Consider the following 16691-nt stretch of genomic DNA (forward strand, 5'->3'; position numbering starts at 1 on the left):
ATAAATAATATGTTCTAAAACACAAGGAAAAGTAATCTCATAATACAATAATTAAACGTAATACTGGCTGTTATTCATAATAGATGATAAAATATTATGTAAATAATGTTTCATTTTTTTCTATCAATTTTAACTTTCTTGTCGCTAAAATTATTTTCTTTTGCATATTCTTTTAATATTTATTGCAATAATTAATTTTAATTAAAAAAAATGTTTTTTTGTCGCTAAATAACAGCTAAATAGTTTCTTGTCGCTTGTTGTCGCTAAAATAATTCTTGTTGTCGCTTCTTGTCGCTTATTGACGCTTGTTGTCGCTAATTAGTGAGACCGTCAGTAAGACTTTAAAACTCTGCACAAATCGGAAATATTCTAAAAATGCGGGTTAGATAAATGTGTTTAAAATAGATTTTCTAAACTTTTATTTACAATCCAAATGTTCGAATCCTTGTTCAGTATATCAATTAAACGCGCTATCTAATAATTGCTTAAATACACAAGATCTAGCGATAATTTCCATTCACTAAATCCGGAAATCCGGAATTCAGTACAAAGCTTACAAAGAGATGCAAACATTAAAGTGACCCGGACCTATTGACGTGCCAACAGTCCAAACTAGTCAACCCGAACTTGCAAAAATTCATGAGAAGAGGACCACTTGGCTTTTACAAAAGCCATAAAATGGAGTCAAGATTAACACAATACATTACGATAGCTGCTGTTGTCGCTACATATTGGTATGTTTTTATTATTGCACTGGTCTAGATTTTACTCTACTCTCTAGTCAGGCCCGTAGCCAGGAATTTTCAAGGGAGGGGAAAAGGGGGGGGGTATTTGGACTCACGAACTCGACTTTAACAGTCACAATTCGAACAAAATGTTGACTTTAACAGTGCTTATTTGTTTTCAAGAAGAGGTCATCTGAACCCCCTGGCCACGGGTATGCTATTGCTAGTCAGCCTAGGACAGTAGTCTAGCTCTATGTCTAATGTAACCATTTTAGTTCGGATTATGTTGGTCCAAACTAACTAATCCTCTTCATCCCGGCTGACATATAAGGCCGATTTATCAGTTTCTGTAACAATTTTCTTTTTTACAGGGTAGAGTTGTAGTTAGCAACACGCTAGTCCAAATAATTAAGACGTCTGGCATGGCTATATTATTTTTTTTCACAGAGGAAGGCGTCCCAGAAAAAATTAAATAGCCTTGCGAGACGTCATAATTATTTGGACTAGCAACATGTCAAACCTCCACTCTGGTGGGCTGGGTTTTCTCTCTGGGCTTCCTTCCCGTAGACGATTACAGTTCCCACTGTTGACAAGTTCCGTCTACCTGGATTTTCTCCCACAGCCTTATACTCTCCAAAGCCATCCACAGGCAATAGAACTATTTAACCCAAAGGTGGGGATTAGGTTTACAGGCATCAGGGCATGTCCACACGCTGGTAGGCCTACATTGTAGCATGCCATGCATCTGGGGGGCCTAAACTCCTCCGAAACCTTGTGGTTTAGCCTGAGGACCCAAGGTGCCCAGTTACATGTACCATCTATCACCATGATCACCTCGAGAAGGATCCAATATCTGGGCCACATAGGTCTTACTGTATAAGAGGCCATAACTAACAGGGAAGACTTACGCATTCGGCTTCCTTTTCACAGCAAGCTGCTATCAAGTGGTGAGGCTGTAAGCAAAAAGGCATAAGCACAAGACACCACAACACACACACTGAAAGCATCACACAGCATTTGACAGAAAAGTCCAAGTATATAGTTCACTTTGTATTCACACATTTAAGGCCTTGCTTTTACAATTCATTCAGTTTATTTTCCCCTTTTATACTCCAAATCTAAATAGGTATAGCAATCCCTAGAACGAAATTTCTCTGACGTCAAATGACAGTTTTGCCAGACAAGCTGAGACCGTGGGACACAGGCCCCTGCTTGTTTGGCATAACAGCCATTGGTTGTCAGAGTAATTTTCAACTAAATAATTCATTGCATTTGAGTCTGTAAGAATCATACTCATTTTCATTTTGTACCATAACCATTCCATACCATACATGTATGTTGTTTCTGGAATCATGTCTTTTACTGGAAAAGATCGTCCATTTCACTTGACTTTATGAGGTCATTTACAAATTACCAGATAGAAGGCATGTCTGTATCCCTGCTCTATTACAAGTTACCAGGACTTTCATAATTGTCATTCGGTAGCAGGCATCATGGCATGGGGTAATTGTAATCAGCTGTAATCGTTTACATTTTGCAGTGTAATCCTATGTAATCAGTAATCATGCCATTTCTGATTACAAGTTATCGTAATGTAATCGATTACATTGCTAAAACAGGTGTAATCATGGTAATCATGATTACTTTTAGATTACTTTAAGATTACATTCATATGATTACTTGCTGGTTACAAATCTTTTATATATATATATATATATATATATATATATATATATATATATGGAAATAGTTTTTGATAGACAAGATGAAAACAAAAAAGTGTAAAGCTTGAATGAAAAATCATGAAACTAGTATTCACAATGATGGGACTTTGTTTATTGTGATAAATTGTATCATTTATATAACAAATTTGTATAACCAAGTGTTTTATTTTGTTAACAGTTTACTAATGAAAATTGCCCCTCCAATATTTCGTTGTGTTACAAGAATATGCCTTGAAAGCAAATTATTTTCCTTGATTGAAAACTTCTGATATTACATTTAACTCCAATTTCATTTAAATTTATCCAATATTTTTACATAACTAAATTGAAATTCAAATGCAGAAAACATTTAGTTCCAATTTTACTTTGATGGTCGACATAAATTATTGAGCACTCTTAATTCAAAATGAAAGTTGAAACCAGATTTCATTTATTGACAAATTGAATAAATTTTTTTTTCCATAAATTTTGTATGATATGTGCTTTCTTATTTTTATTCTTTATTAACTTTGAGCCTTACGCATGTTACGACTCATCAGTATAAACAAGTACATGTACAGTATGATACATATGGCATAATATTGCAAACAACATGCATAGTAAACAATAAAACAACAGTCAGAAATTCCAACAATACAAAATATCTTTTATTACAATAAACTGTTTCTTAATTTAAAGAGAAATGTATATATATATATATATATATATATACTTTCCTAAGTTACAAAGCTGTTTTGTGTTTTCTCCTGACAATAATTCTATTAATTATTAATTAGATCAAGTATTATAAAAAATCAAACAAATAATGACAATCAACCACTTTTAACTTTATTAGGTCTTTCCACTTTTCCGTGGAAAGACCTATTGGTTTTCTTCTTCTGATTTTTTTTTTTTTTTTTTTCTTACGCCTAATTTTTTTCCTTCGCTGTTTTTTTGTTTCACAAGATGTTGCTTAGATATTTGGAATGTGATATCGAACAGTTAATACACTTTTGAAACTGCCGCTTAACTGAATACTTTCCCATATAAGAGTTATCTCCCCAAACACTGTTTTTCTTGTGATCTCTAAGGCTTCGCAACTGTATAAAAAACCTACAAATTTATTTTATCAAATTGCTCGTTATATCCTCAGGATGTTCTGTTTTATTTTGACCGAAGCCGTATATAGATTCCATATGAGAGTTTTTCCCCCTTTTATGTTTGAAATAAGTAATATGCATTTCTAACTGGTAAACCATAAGTGGTAGAGACCTAGGGTCTTTAGATTTGAGGTCCTTAGTCCAAAAAAATGAAAATTAGGTCAAGGTCAAAGGTCAAGGTCATTTTTTTAAAAATTGATTTTGGCTTATTTTCACTTATTTTCAATAACCGTAAAAGATATCGACAAATTATTTTTACTAAATTGTTAGTAGCGACATGTCGTAACACTTAAATTTATAATTGCGAGGTTACATTGACTGTAAATGGGAGTTTTCTCCCCTTTAATATTTAGAATAATGCGTTAAGTGAAATAACTCATTATCCTTACATATTATGGACCTAGGGTTTCTTGAGTTGATGTCCTTAGTTTATGACCTTGAAATTGAGGTCAAGGTCATAGGCAAATTCGACGTTCTAGATTTTGAACTTTGCTTGAAATTCATATTTATACATCATAAAGCCATAAGAATTGACATTCAAACTGAATTTCAATGTTTTTATATCAAAATATATTGTTAATGATGGAAAGACCTTCAATTGTTCTTTGAACAATTGGTTTTTGGAAAGTTTGCTATAGCTTGCTATAGCTACTTTCCATAGGCGTCAGCCTCAACTACAGGTGAGACAGACTATCGCAATGTTCTGCTCCAAGATAATGTAGTACTAGTGTTCGAATTCTGATTCTTGGATATTTTGAGTTGCTACGCTAAGTCTTTTGAAAAGATTACAGCTTGAATAAAAAAGGAATGAATGTTTACCAACAATTCAGATGAATTTAACTTTATTTTAAAAATAAGTATCACAAACACTACTTTGCGGATCGGCCATTGGCTGAAGAGAAAATCAAAAGTAATCTACGCGAGACAGCGTTGCATTCATGAATATCTGTATCTGTATCTGTATTTCCCACTTATGAAATTAGGATGGGTACGTCACAGATTCCTTTCGGCTATTATGTGACGGGTATATATTTTATGAATGAACATTTTCCCGCACTATTTTTTACTCTATACGATATTTACAACTGTTTATTATTGAATAAGTAAAAGCCCGAGTGTATCGAAAGAGTCCGGTATGCGAGAACAAGTTGATATTTGACCAAGTTAACGGATAATTGACAAATGATAATGGTTTGATTTCTTTTAGCAATACACAGGTGATAGAATATAAAATAATCAATAATTAACTGGCTTATGTCTCACGCCAAGAATGAGTAAAGGTAAATACCAGCTTTAATAGAAAAGTGCATTGTTTTTGTCAAACTGACATCGATCTGAAAGTTTTGATGCAAAAAAAATTTGAAAACTTTTAATTCCGTTATTTAAATACTAACTGTTTCACATTCCAATGTGGATATAAGGACCTTCACCCGTTCAGCATGCGCAAGTGTATCAAACTTACAACAGAAAAACGTTTTAATGACAATTAGTATCATAGCATCCGTATAATTTAAAAGCAACCGAGTCATCATCTTCTTCTGAGAATATAGTTCAGTGTATCAAGACCGAGATCAAGCTAAAGACAAGTGTTGTAGAAATTATTAAGATTATTTAATAACGTTTGTCCATGTACTAGCAAAATGACTTTCTTAGTGCTTAACAATGCAGTGGCTGATCCAGAACTTTTTATCCTCGCACTTTATTCCTAGGGCAGTATGATTATTTAAGATTGACCTATAATCAACAATGTGTCGTCCTAACTACAGTTCTACAATAATTACTAGTCTATCAAATAAATGGCTTAAAACAAAAATCTCATATGTCATTGCCTCAATCATTTTGTCAATGGTAATTACACAGCAGCAACTAAAATGTGTTGCAGGGTTATAAGCCCCTCAGATCAACATTGTATGAATCTAGTGTATATAAACTTTTTATTCCTGAGGTCATACTTCTATTGTTATTCCCCAATCATATTGAGTTTATCCTTTGTTTTCTGTAAGTATGTACGCATACGTCCCTAATTTGTATGTACGTCCATATATGATTCAAAAATTGATTTCTGTTCTCTTATAATTACTTTAGTTTGCCTGAACCAAATTTTATGAAACTTATACACACTGCTTACAACCACAAAACACAAGTTAAGCTTGAATTTTGTTGGCGTCACTTTTACCATTCTAGATGTAAAGGGGTGAAATTTTCAGTATACCCTATCAAGTATATATACCCTTATATATAAGTTTGACTTGTAGCTTTCTTCGGTTATACATTTATCAGGTGAACATAAAAACGGTCTTTAGATTTAGAAGTATAGATATATAAAACAAGAATGTGTTCATAGTATACACACACGCCCCATCTGAAATCATTTTCTATGTTCAGTGGACCGTGAAAATGGAGTAAAAACTCTAATTTGGCATTTAAATTAGAAAGATTATATCATAGGGAACATCTGTAATACTAAAATAACGAGGTCCAATTTGTCAGCAGTCATGGGGTAAAAACGGACAAATCAAAGAATTCAATTTTATATAATAATTACATATCCAATATAGCACAATGCTGTTGATTAAAAAATACTCCATTCCAGGACCTTTTGTTTTCCAAATAATTAATATTACCAATAATTGATAAGTTCCAGGTTGACGGATTCAAACAGAAAGATTTTGAAAGCAGAGAAAACTGTGCATCTTATAATCAGCATGACTTTATCAGATGACAATCCCAATACTAAAATAAGGCTTACACATAGTTATATACTTTAATTCAGTCACGGACCCAAGATATCACAGGTGTTTTGTAGTGTGTACTAAGTTTCAAATTGATTGGACTTCAACTTCATCAAAAACTATTCCCGACCAAAAACTTTAACCTGAATGGGACAGACAGACCAATGGAAGGACGGACGGACGAACGGACTCACAGACCAGAAAATATAATGCTCATACACACACAATGTAAATGGGGCATAAAAAGTGAATTTTGGAAATTGCTGGCAAGACAATGGTTTAGTTTGAAAAATGAAAACTGTGATTAAATACATATTTGAAATAATACACGTCTATAACCTACATGACCTATTTGAAATAATACACATATACAGTTGCAAACTTTCCAGAGGTGCTATGCAGCACTTTGATTAATTGATATTGTTATTATTATAGTATTAATGAATGGGTATTTTTATAATGGCCCTGTTATATGTCCAAGGTCTGTAATAATGGTCGAGGAAGTCTGTAATGGCCCGAGGCAACACCGAGGGCCATTACAGACATCTGAGGCCATTATTACTGACCAAGGACATATAACAGGGCCATTATAAAAATACCCATTTCTTAATACATTTATTAACCAACTGAAAAAGGTGTATGTGTTGCTGCCAACTTGATGTACTCTCTTACTCTTTAATGACAGTTTAGTTTGAAAAAAAATAGTTTGTACTTCACCATGATCAAGCTTTAAAGATACCAAATATCCAAGATATTATGTTGAAAGAAGTTATGTGTTGAAAAACAGGATGAACAGTGATCCCTTTATATGGTTCTTTTAATGTTTGTTACTGGTTACTAAATTAAATAAAAAACAAAAAGGTATTATACTCTTTACAGCTTAATTTTATTAAAACTTTATTAAAAACCCTAACCATGGGCTTAATACAGACAAGCTGGGCATTAATACAGGGCCATTACAGAAATAACAGGGCCATTACAGAAAAACAGGGCCATTACAGAAAAACAGGGCCATTACAGAAAAAACAAGGCCATTATAGAAAAACAGGGCCATTACAGAAAATATGTTATTTTTAATAACCAGTCATTTTTGACAATAATGTACTAAGTTGGTTAATAAAAGACAATAAAATTTTAATACCATGCTCACCTATTGTTTGTAAAAAAAAATGAAAGTAGTGATTATCACCTGTAAAAACATTAATGGATGTGTTAATTATGTCCCAACAGACAATAAAACTATACTTAATTAATTTTTCCTTATTTGTTCAGGTTTTTTTTTAATTAGCTATTGGTTAAAATTTTTAGAAAAAAATAAAGTTATATCTTTGACATAGACATGATAGAGAAAGGGCACTTGTCTATAGCTATTTTATCAAATTACACATGTTACACTGTACTTGTCTATAAATTCTTTTAAATAAAATGGATAAATGAAGCCTTTTAAAAAAATCACCCAAATTAGCTTTTTTGTGAGGATAAAAAGTTATAAAAAAAACTTTAATATTGCAATATACAATGTAAATGAATGTAATCACAAGTAATCTAAAGTAATTATGATTACTTTAAGGAAAAGTAATCTAATGTAATTGATTACATATGAAATAGGGTGTAATTGTAATGTAATTGATTACATTTTATTAGCAAAGTAATTGTATTTTAATCGATTACATTTTAAAGTAGTCGATTCCATCCCTGTGCGGTAGGGCAGCATATATATGATTGATGTTCCGTAAGTATGTAATCTTGATTCCCCTACGTATGAGGGGGACGAGTGGACGACCATCTTGGTGTTTTATCTATGGTGTTTTTTAACAAGTATCTGTGTATTATTTAGGTATGTGTCTATATCTATGGTGTTTCTCAATAAGTATCTGTATAATATTTTGGTGTCTGTCTACTTAACAAGTATCTGTGTATTATTTAGGTGTGTGTCTATATCTATGGTGTTTCTTGACAATTATCTGTGTGTTATTTAGGTGTGTGTCTATATCTATGGTATTTCTTAACAAGTATCTGTATATTATTTAGGTGTGTGTCTATATCTAGGGTATTTCTTAACATTAGTATCTGTATATTATTTAGGTGTATGTCTATATCTAGGGTATTTCTTAACAAGTATCTGTATATTATTTAGGTGTCAGTCTATATGTACATGTATGGTGTTTCTTAACAAGTATCTGTATATTATTTAGGTGTCAATCTATATGTACATGTATGGTCTTTCTTAACAATGCTTAACAAGTATCTGTATATTATTTAGGTGTCAGTCTATATGTACATGTATGGTGTTTCTTAACAAGTATCTGTATATTATTTAGGTGTGTGTCTATATCTAGGGTCTTTCTTAACAAGTATCTGTATATTATTTAGGTGTCAGTCTATATGTACATGTATGGTATTTCTTAACAAGTATCTGTATATTATTTAGGGGTGTGTCTATATCTATGGTCTTTCTTAACAAGTATCTGTATATTATTTAGGTGTCAGTCTATATGTACATGTATGGTATTTCTTAACAAGTATCTGTATATTATTTAGGGGTGTGTCTATATCTATGGTCTTTCTTAACAAGTATCTGTATATTATTTAGGTGTCAGTCTATATGTACATGTATGGTGTTTCTTAACAAGTATCTGTATATTATTTAGGTGTGTGTCTATATCTAGGGTATTTCTTAACAAGTATCTGTATATTATTTAGGTGTGTGTCTATATCTAGGGTCTTTCTTAACAAGTATCTGTATATTATTTAGGTGTCAGTCTATATGTACATGTATGGTATTTCTTAACAAGTATCTGTATATTATTTAGGTGTGTGTCTATATCTATGGTCTTTCTTAACAAGTATCTGTATATTATTTAGGTGTCAGTCTATATGTACATGTATGGTGTTTCTTAACAAGTATCTGTATATTATTTAGGTGTCAATCTATATGTACATGTATGGTATTTCTTAACAAGTATCTGTATATTATTTAGGTGTGTGTCTATATCTATGGTGTTTCTGAACAAGTACCTATTGAGCAGTGAGGATCTTAAGGTAAGAACTTTTTCATGACAACTTTATAACTCAACTAAGATATACTGTACAATAAAAAAAATCTGCTTACAATCAGCAACTTTGAAAATTGTTTCTTCTTGTATATAAGATGACGTCCTAGCTAAGAATAGCACTATCTGCACCTTTTGCTATAATAAATACTTAAATTAATCACAGAATGCTGTCATATAGTCCAGTTAATCTAGCATTAATTTGACCCTAACTTTAAAGTAATTGCAACAGAAGATTTTTAAGTTTAATCTTTAGCATTATACCCTTAATATACACAGAAAAAGGTCCCATAAAATCTTACTTAAGAAAGACTAAAAAAATCAAGATTTAAAATTCCTATGGAGATTTGCATTTAAAAGGGAGATAACTCTGCATAAAGACAGATATAACAATAAAAATTGATACAAAATTATAACTTTTCCGCTTCTATACAACAGAATGTGTTGATACTTGATATTTTAGCTGTCTTTAGAGTACACACAACTCTAACAGTGTTTTCATATCTTTTATCAAACTACAATCTAGATTTTGTAATTCATTAGTTGACCGTTTATTGATTTTTTCAACATGTCAAGGTAAAGAATCTCAAATTTAATAAAAATAATTAAGCATATATTCTTCTTTTTGTGGTTTAAAGTTTCTTTAAACAAGGTAGATGCTGAACAAATATAATATATATACAGATATAAACAATACCAAATTTTCACATTATTTTTTCAAAATGGTCACAAAGCCATTTGCAATTTCTGTATTGAAAAATGCACAAAAAAAAATAAAAATACCCATAACACTTGGGTTTTGTACATGAGCAGAAGATTATATAATATAGGCAAATATAAACTTATAACCCCATCAAAGTATCATACTTTACATAAAGTTTAAGAGATTTAACCAAAAACTAACAAAAAAGACTCAATTTTGTGGAGTTATATCCCCTTCCAATGTCAATTTCCATAGGAAATTGAAAATGCTGATTTTCAGTTTCCCTCAAGCATTGTCAAGTTAGATTTTATGGGACTTTTTTCTGTGAATATTTAGGGTTTAATGCTATAGATTAGATCTTAAACATTTTCTGTTGCAATTAGTTTGAGGTTAGAACTTAGTTTGACTGGACTAATATGTTAAAACCTGAGTGTACATTATGAATTTTATAAAAATACACAATAATACCGGTATTGGGAAAATAAACACAGACTGTTGCTTTGAATACAAGAAAACATATCTTTATAAACACATTAAATATTGGAAATCAAATGGATTGAGTATCTTGAAATTGCTTGCTTTAGCATTAATACAAATGACTGTAAGAGTATTTTGAAATATAGTCAAGAATGATTAAATGGTTCAAAATTATTAGGGTCAAGGTCAATTGTGTTTCCTGACTTTATTTTAACTTAAAATGAAAATGTTGTTGGATTATAATTGTATTGTTTACTTTCAGTTGAATGCTCCATTATTTATCACATGGTACCAGTGTGTTGTAACAGTCGGGATATGTCTTGGCCTGAGTTATATATCCAAGCTCTTCCCAAGTCATGTCACCTTTCCACAGGTAGATTTTGATCTGAAGATATGCAGAGCAGTAAGTAATCAAAAAAATAAAAGATTGTTAGGTAAAAATTGCATGAAATGCAAGCAAAACCTTATGGGGCTGACTTGATAGCTTAATCTTCAAAGACTTATCACTACCTTTTTGGTACACAAAATAGAGTGCATTGATCATAACATTCTATACATCCTATTCATGAACATTTCAAGAAATTTATCAATGAAATATAAGCTTAGATATTCAAGTCACAAAACAATGTAATATAAGCTCAGATATTCAAGTCACAAAACAATGTAATATAAGCTTAGATATTCAAGTCACAAAACAATGTTAACACTTGTCAAGAAAATTACATAACTTTTGCAAGGTACAGGAATCTAATATCTGTTCAAAGAATATAAATTAAGTCATTGTTAAAGTCATCTTTAAAAATCGGGGTTATCTCCTATTGTCCAGAATTTTTGTTGAATTAACTACAACCAATGCTTTATTGACAAGGCAATGTTGAGTTTTATTATTATTATTATTTACATTATTTATATAGAGCATTATCCAATTAAAATTACTCTACGCGCTTAACATAAAACAATCAATGCAGTTAAAAGAGGTGTTATATAATATATATAGTACATTTTACTTCCAACTGATAAATTAATGCAATCTTTAACATTCAGTACTTACAAGCACTTTGATTTAAAATGTGCTCCTCTCAAGAAAGACAAGAAAGAATGCCTTTTACTATATACTTAGGAGAGATAACTGTATTGTATTTTTAAGCTCTGACGGCATCAAATTTGAGTTTACTGCCGACACGTAACAGAGACTGTAACATGTGTAAACAGGTATTTGTGACCGTCAAATCACCACTTGATGCCGTCGGAGCTTAAAATACAATATTGTTATCTCCATTCTAATGAAACCGACAGAAAACAACATTAAAACATGTATTAAAATCTGTAATATATCGCCTGGGCCTGCCAATTGATGCCATGAAAATTAGTGACGTTATCCAATCAAAATTGATGTAACAATCATCATGATCATTGTTGCATTAGAATTAGGGTTTTTACACAGTTCTTTTGGTTACTCGATTGTTTTCACCAAATCTCATATACTTTTCAAGTATTATATTTGAACAGTAACTGTAGGCATTACTTAGATTTACAGAATTTGTTTTTGTTTTTTGTAGACTCTACCACTATCCATTGTATTTGTATCCATGATATCATTTAACAACTTGTGTTTGAAGTTTGTTGGTGTGGCATTTTACTATGTTGGCAGATCATTAACAACAGTATTCAATGTGGTAGGTACAGGATTATAAGCATATATTCATTTTTTTATGTCATATCAAGAGATACTGGTACAAACACACTGTACAGTGCATATCTATATGCTTTGTTGAAAATATAGGAAACAGTTGATGACCATTCTATCATTTCCAGTCAACTAATCAAAATTGTCAAATTTTTATTAGGTTTGATTCTTTAAAGGGCATTAGTTACGAGATGTATAAAAAATATAATATCTTTTATTTTTTGCTCAATCAATAATGAAATGCAAATAATAGTGAAATAATAATTAGCTTTTAGCAGCCAGTATGGTTCAATTTTGTCAAAATAAGCTAAAAAAACAATGATAATGAATTATTCACTTGCAAGTGAACTTCAATTTAACCCCTTAGCTTGAAATGGATAACACATGAATTGAATGTGTAAAGTTATTTAAAGGAAAAGGAAAAAAATGTCAACATTGAAATTGAAACAAAGATAAATCATTTGATTGACTGATTCAATCCACAAAAAGTAATTCTTATGCAGGTAAAAATGATAATAAACATTTATTTTTCATCTTTAATATGAAATTAAATAGACCTAGAATAATCCAACAGCATGAGTTTGCTTAATCTATTTATATCTATATTTATATTTACATCGCTTATATGGTCATCCCATGACTTTAGAGGTCAACTCGATAATTAATTAGATTATTAGATGGCATCTGGACTGAAATACACACGAAACGAAGCTACATATTTTCATGGTTGTGCCCTGTTTATTATTTATTTCAGACTTTTAATAGTTTGGATAAATGTTTTACATTGTTATAAATAAAATATGAGAATTTGATTAAAATCGGTAAACATGAATTATGCATAAAAAGACAAGATTGTATGTATTTTTCTGTCTAGGGTGATATCAAATGAAAAGTGAATAAAAGTACAAGATATGCATATATGCCCCAAAAAATTAAAGTGGCTTTGATTAACACAAATCAACTGTATTCCAAATTGGGTTATTGCCCTTGAAAATCCAAACAACTGTTGTAAATCTTTTACTCTGTTTACCTACAGGTACTTTCTTACTTTATTCTGAAACAAACAACCTCGTGGAAGGCGATGGGATGCTGTGGTATAATTATATGTGGATTCTTCATGGGCGTCGATCAAGAAAAAGTAGCAGGTAAATATTTATGTAATATTGAAATTATAACTAGTCAGTGGTGGATCCAGGGGGAGGGTTCCAGGGGGAGGGTTCCAGGAGGGGGACGCTTAATGCATTTGAATGGCAACTTATAGCTGGACCCCCTCTTATTCTTCTGGGTTGGGAACCCCTCTTCCCAACCTAGGAGATTATTGAAGAATGGACACAGCTGCCAGATTAATTATTGCCATTTCAGTGAAAAATGCTGCATAAGATGAATGCTATTAAAATTTTAGCATAAGAGTTGGATGTTTTTAGGCAATACCATTGCAATTTCTGCAAATATTTCAGAATTTACAGTAATCCGCCAATTATCCAACTCTGCTAAGCACACAGAATAAAGAAAGAAGTAAGAGTACTCACTGGTTGGCTCAGAGTAAAGTTAATGTGTGGGGGTAAGATGACATGTTTTCCTGTCTACTGTTATCTTGTGATTGAGCAAATTTAAAAAGTCCGGCTGAGCCTGTAGGTTTAGCATTGTTGTTTGTATGTTGGTCATTCATTCTAAGCCATGGTGTTGTAAGTTTGAATGTCCCTTTGATATTGGTTCGCCTCTTTTCAGGTAGAAAGCAGGGTGTTAATTCATTTTAAATTATCATGTTTTATTCCTGAACATTGTACAAAATTTCAATCCTTACTGAAGGATTCTTTATTTACTCTTATCATTTGTAGCATTTAACTAGCACATGTCTTGTGATGAAACAATATTATGATTCCTATCAGTTAAGAATTTTCATTTCATTAGGAACTATCATTTGCCTCTTTTCATTTTCCTATTACATTTTGTTATGTGTTTTTTTTTTCTCTCCATATGAATACTTTATTGTAACTCCGTCCACCATGTTTGTCACAGTTTCATATAATTCACATATATATATATTTGTTTGTATTTTACTACCATGTATTGCAAATTGTTTATCCATTGTCATTACCATTTATTGTAAAAACGTTTGTGCCAATAAAATATTGTCTATTGTCTATAATTACTCTCCAAAATTTAATACTAAAAATAAATTAAGGACTAAACGTACATACTTATATTTATGTTATATGAATTTAAGGCCCAATAACTACATTAAAGTAAGCCGCCTACCAAAAACTAATAACAACAACTGAACATTGTTCAATTTTCCACTAATTAATGTTGAACATCCATCTCTATTATCTATTATTTGTTTGTAGGATCGTTGTCAGTTATGGGAGTAGTCTTTGGAGTTTTAGCCAGTGCTAGTGTAGCAATGAATTCTATATATACAAAGAAAGTACTGCCATTGGTTGACAATAATATATGGAGACTAACATTATACAATAACATCAATGCATCATTTCTCTTCTTACCGCTGATGGCATTGTTCGGAGAGGCACCCGAGGTCATATTTTTCCCCAAACTTGGAAATCTGTCATTTTGGTTTTACATGACTTTAGGTGGAGTGTTTGGTTTTGCCATTGGCTATGTTACTGGCCTACAGATTAAAGTTACTTCTCCATTAACACATAATATTTCCGGCACGGCTAAAGCTTGTGCCCAGACTGTTATGGCATGTTCTTATTATGGTGATATTAAATCGACTCTGTGGTGGACCAGCAATGCTGTGGTGCTAGCTGGATCTGGAGGTTATACAGAAGTCAGACGAAGAGAAATGGACCAACAACGTAAGGAAGCAGTCATGGTTTTAGCAGAGAAAGTAAACGTAGATAAAGATCAGCCCTGATTCTATGTCATAATATAAACTGTACTAAATATCTATGATCAGTTTGATACTCAATGTGGGATTTCATTAAACTTACAAAACCAAGGCTGGTGAGGCTATGCATTATGTTAATTTGTTGTATTGTTGATGAATTTCAAAGTTGCAATGTATGTGGGCTCCCTTTTATGTTAGATAATACTTTTTCAATTTATATTATGTCTTTAATTTACTATACTTGATTTAATGCAAAACTAGCCCATTTAGTCAGAACAATACATTTGATTCATATCAATTCCATTACTAGAAAAACTCTTTTACTATACACTGATTTCAGACATCATTTAAATTTTTATGGGCTAACTGGTTACACGTACCCTACATCTTTAAACCGACAGTCATTGTGTCTGTTTGACATTTTCAAACACAATGTCTTTATTCTTATGTACATAATTCAACCGTGCCGAAATAAATATGTTAATTTTATCTGTTTTATACATTTATGTATTCTAAGCAGTCATTAAGAATTTCTCTCTAATAGAATATTCATCCTGTTGGTCAACATACTGATTTAGATTTTGTGCCCAACCAACAGAAAAACGACATCACTTAAAACCTAATACTTTGATGGAAAAATAACGATTGGAATCAAATGTATTATTTCTCATAGAAAGACTTTGACTTATCTATAACTGCAGCTATAGTCTGAGTTGATTTAATAAAAAAATAAATTAAATATCTAGGATTTAGTAACAAGCAAAGTTGCTTTTACAAAGCTGTTTCTTAGTTGTTTAATTTGGACCATAGAGACTCAAAATGTGTTCCAAATGTCTTTGTTATTATTATTGGTGTTCTAGAAATCCAACTATTACTGTGTTAAGAAAAAAATCTTTGTTACATGACTTATAGATTTTATACAGAGGGTTTTATATGTTTGGTATTTATATAATGAGACATATTTTGTATGTGTTGTTTGTTAACTAGTTTAAGAAATGATGAACATGATGAATGGTTATTTGTAAAATATAAGAAGGATTTTTTTCAAGGATCTCATCCTCCATGTTGTTTCCCTTCAATGTCTGACATTGTCAGGAATAATCACTACTTAAAAATGTTCTAAATGTGCAATGAGGCAGCAACCCAATGACACAAATAAGCAAGAGACAACTAAAGGGCAATACACAGTCATAACAATCGACAGCCATCTGTACCTTAGTCAACTTCTAAATTATCTTAAAAGATGTGAATAGATTAAACAGAAACTATCACGGATCTGTTATCAACCTCTGATTTATCCAAATAACAAAAAAAACATATAATTTTGCCTGTCTAATGATTAATGATTGAAATATTCATGTATTATGCAAATACATTTCTGATCAAATAACATAGGAGGATGTATTTCACTAATACTTCACAGTCAACACCTGAATCTCTTATTTAGATGATCCGGGGTAATCATTATAACTTAACATATCAGTCACATTCGCATTGTTACCATAATGATTTTTATAATCGGGTTATGCTTATAGACATCCCTAAGGAATAATATAGTGCTTTCATTGATTATGTATTTTTGTACCTTTTTGTAGTGTTG

General features: G+C 31.4%; 1 protein-coding gene across 1 annotated transcript; it reads left to right on the plus strand.

The window, feature by feature from the left end:
* Positions 1-483: 483 nt before the first annotated feature.
* LOC143063596 (GDP-fucose transporter 1-like) lies at positions 484-15580 on the plus strand. The gene is made up of 6 exons (XM_076235817.1): positions 484-734; positions 9302-9362; positions 10816-10956; positions 12113-12229; positions 13277-13385; positions 14589-15580. Exons 1-6 carry the CDS (start codon positions 640-642, stop codon positions 15116-15118), a joined length of 1053 nt encoding a protein of 350 aa, XP_076091932.1. The 5' UTR covers positions 484-639; the 3' UTR covers positions 15119-15580.
* The last annotated feature ends 1111 nt before the right edge of the window (positions 15581-16691 follow it).

The sequence above is a fragment of the Mytilus galloprovincialis genome, chromosome 1, assembly GCF_965363235.1.
Source record: "Mytilus galloprovincialis chromosome 1, xbMytGall1.hap1.1, whole genome shotgun sequence".
In the NCBI taxonomy this organism is placed as follows: Eukaryota; Metazoa; Mollusca; class Bivalvia; order Mytilida; family Mytilidae; genus Mytilus; species Mytilus galloprovincialis.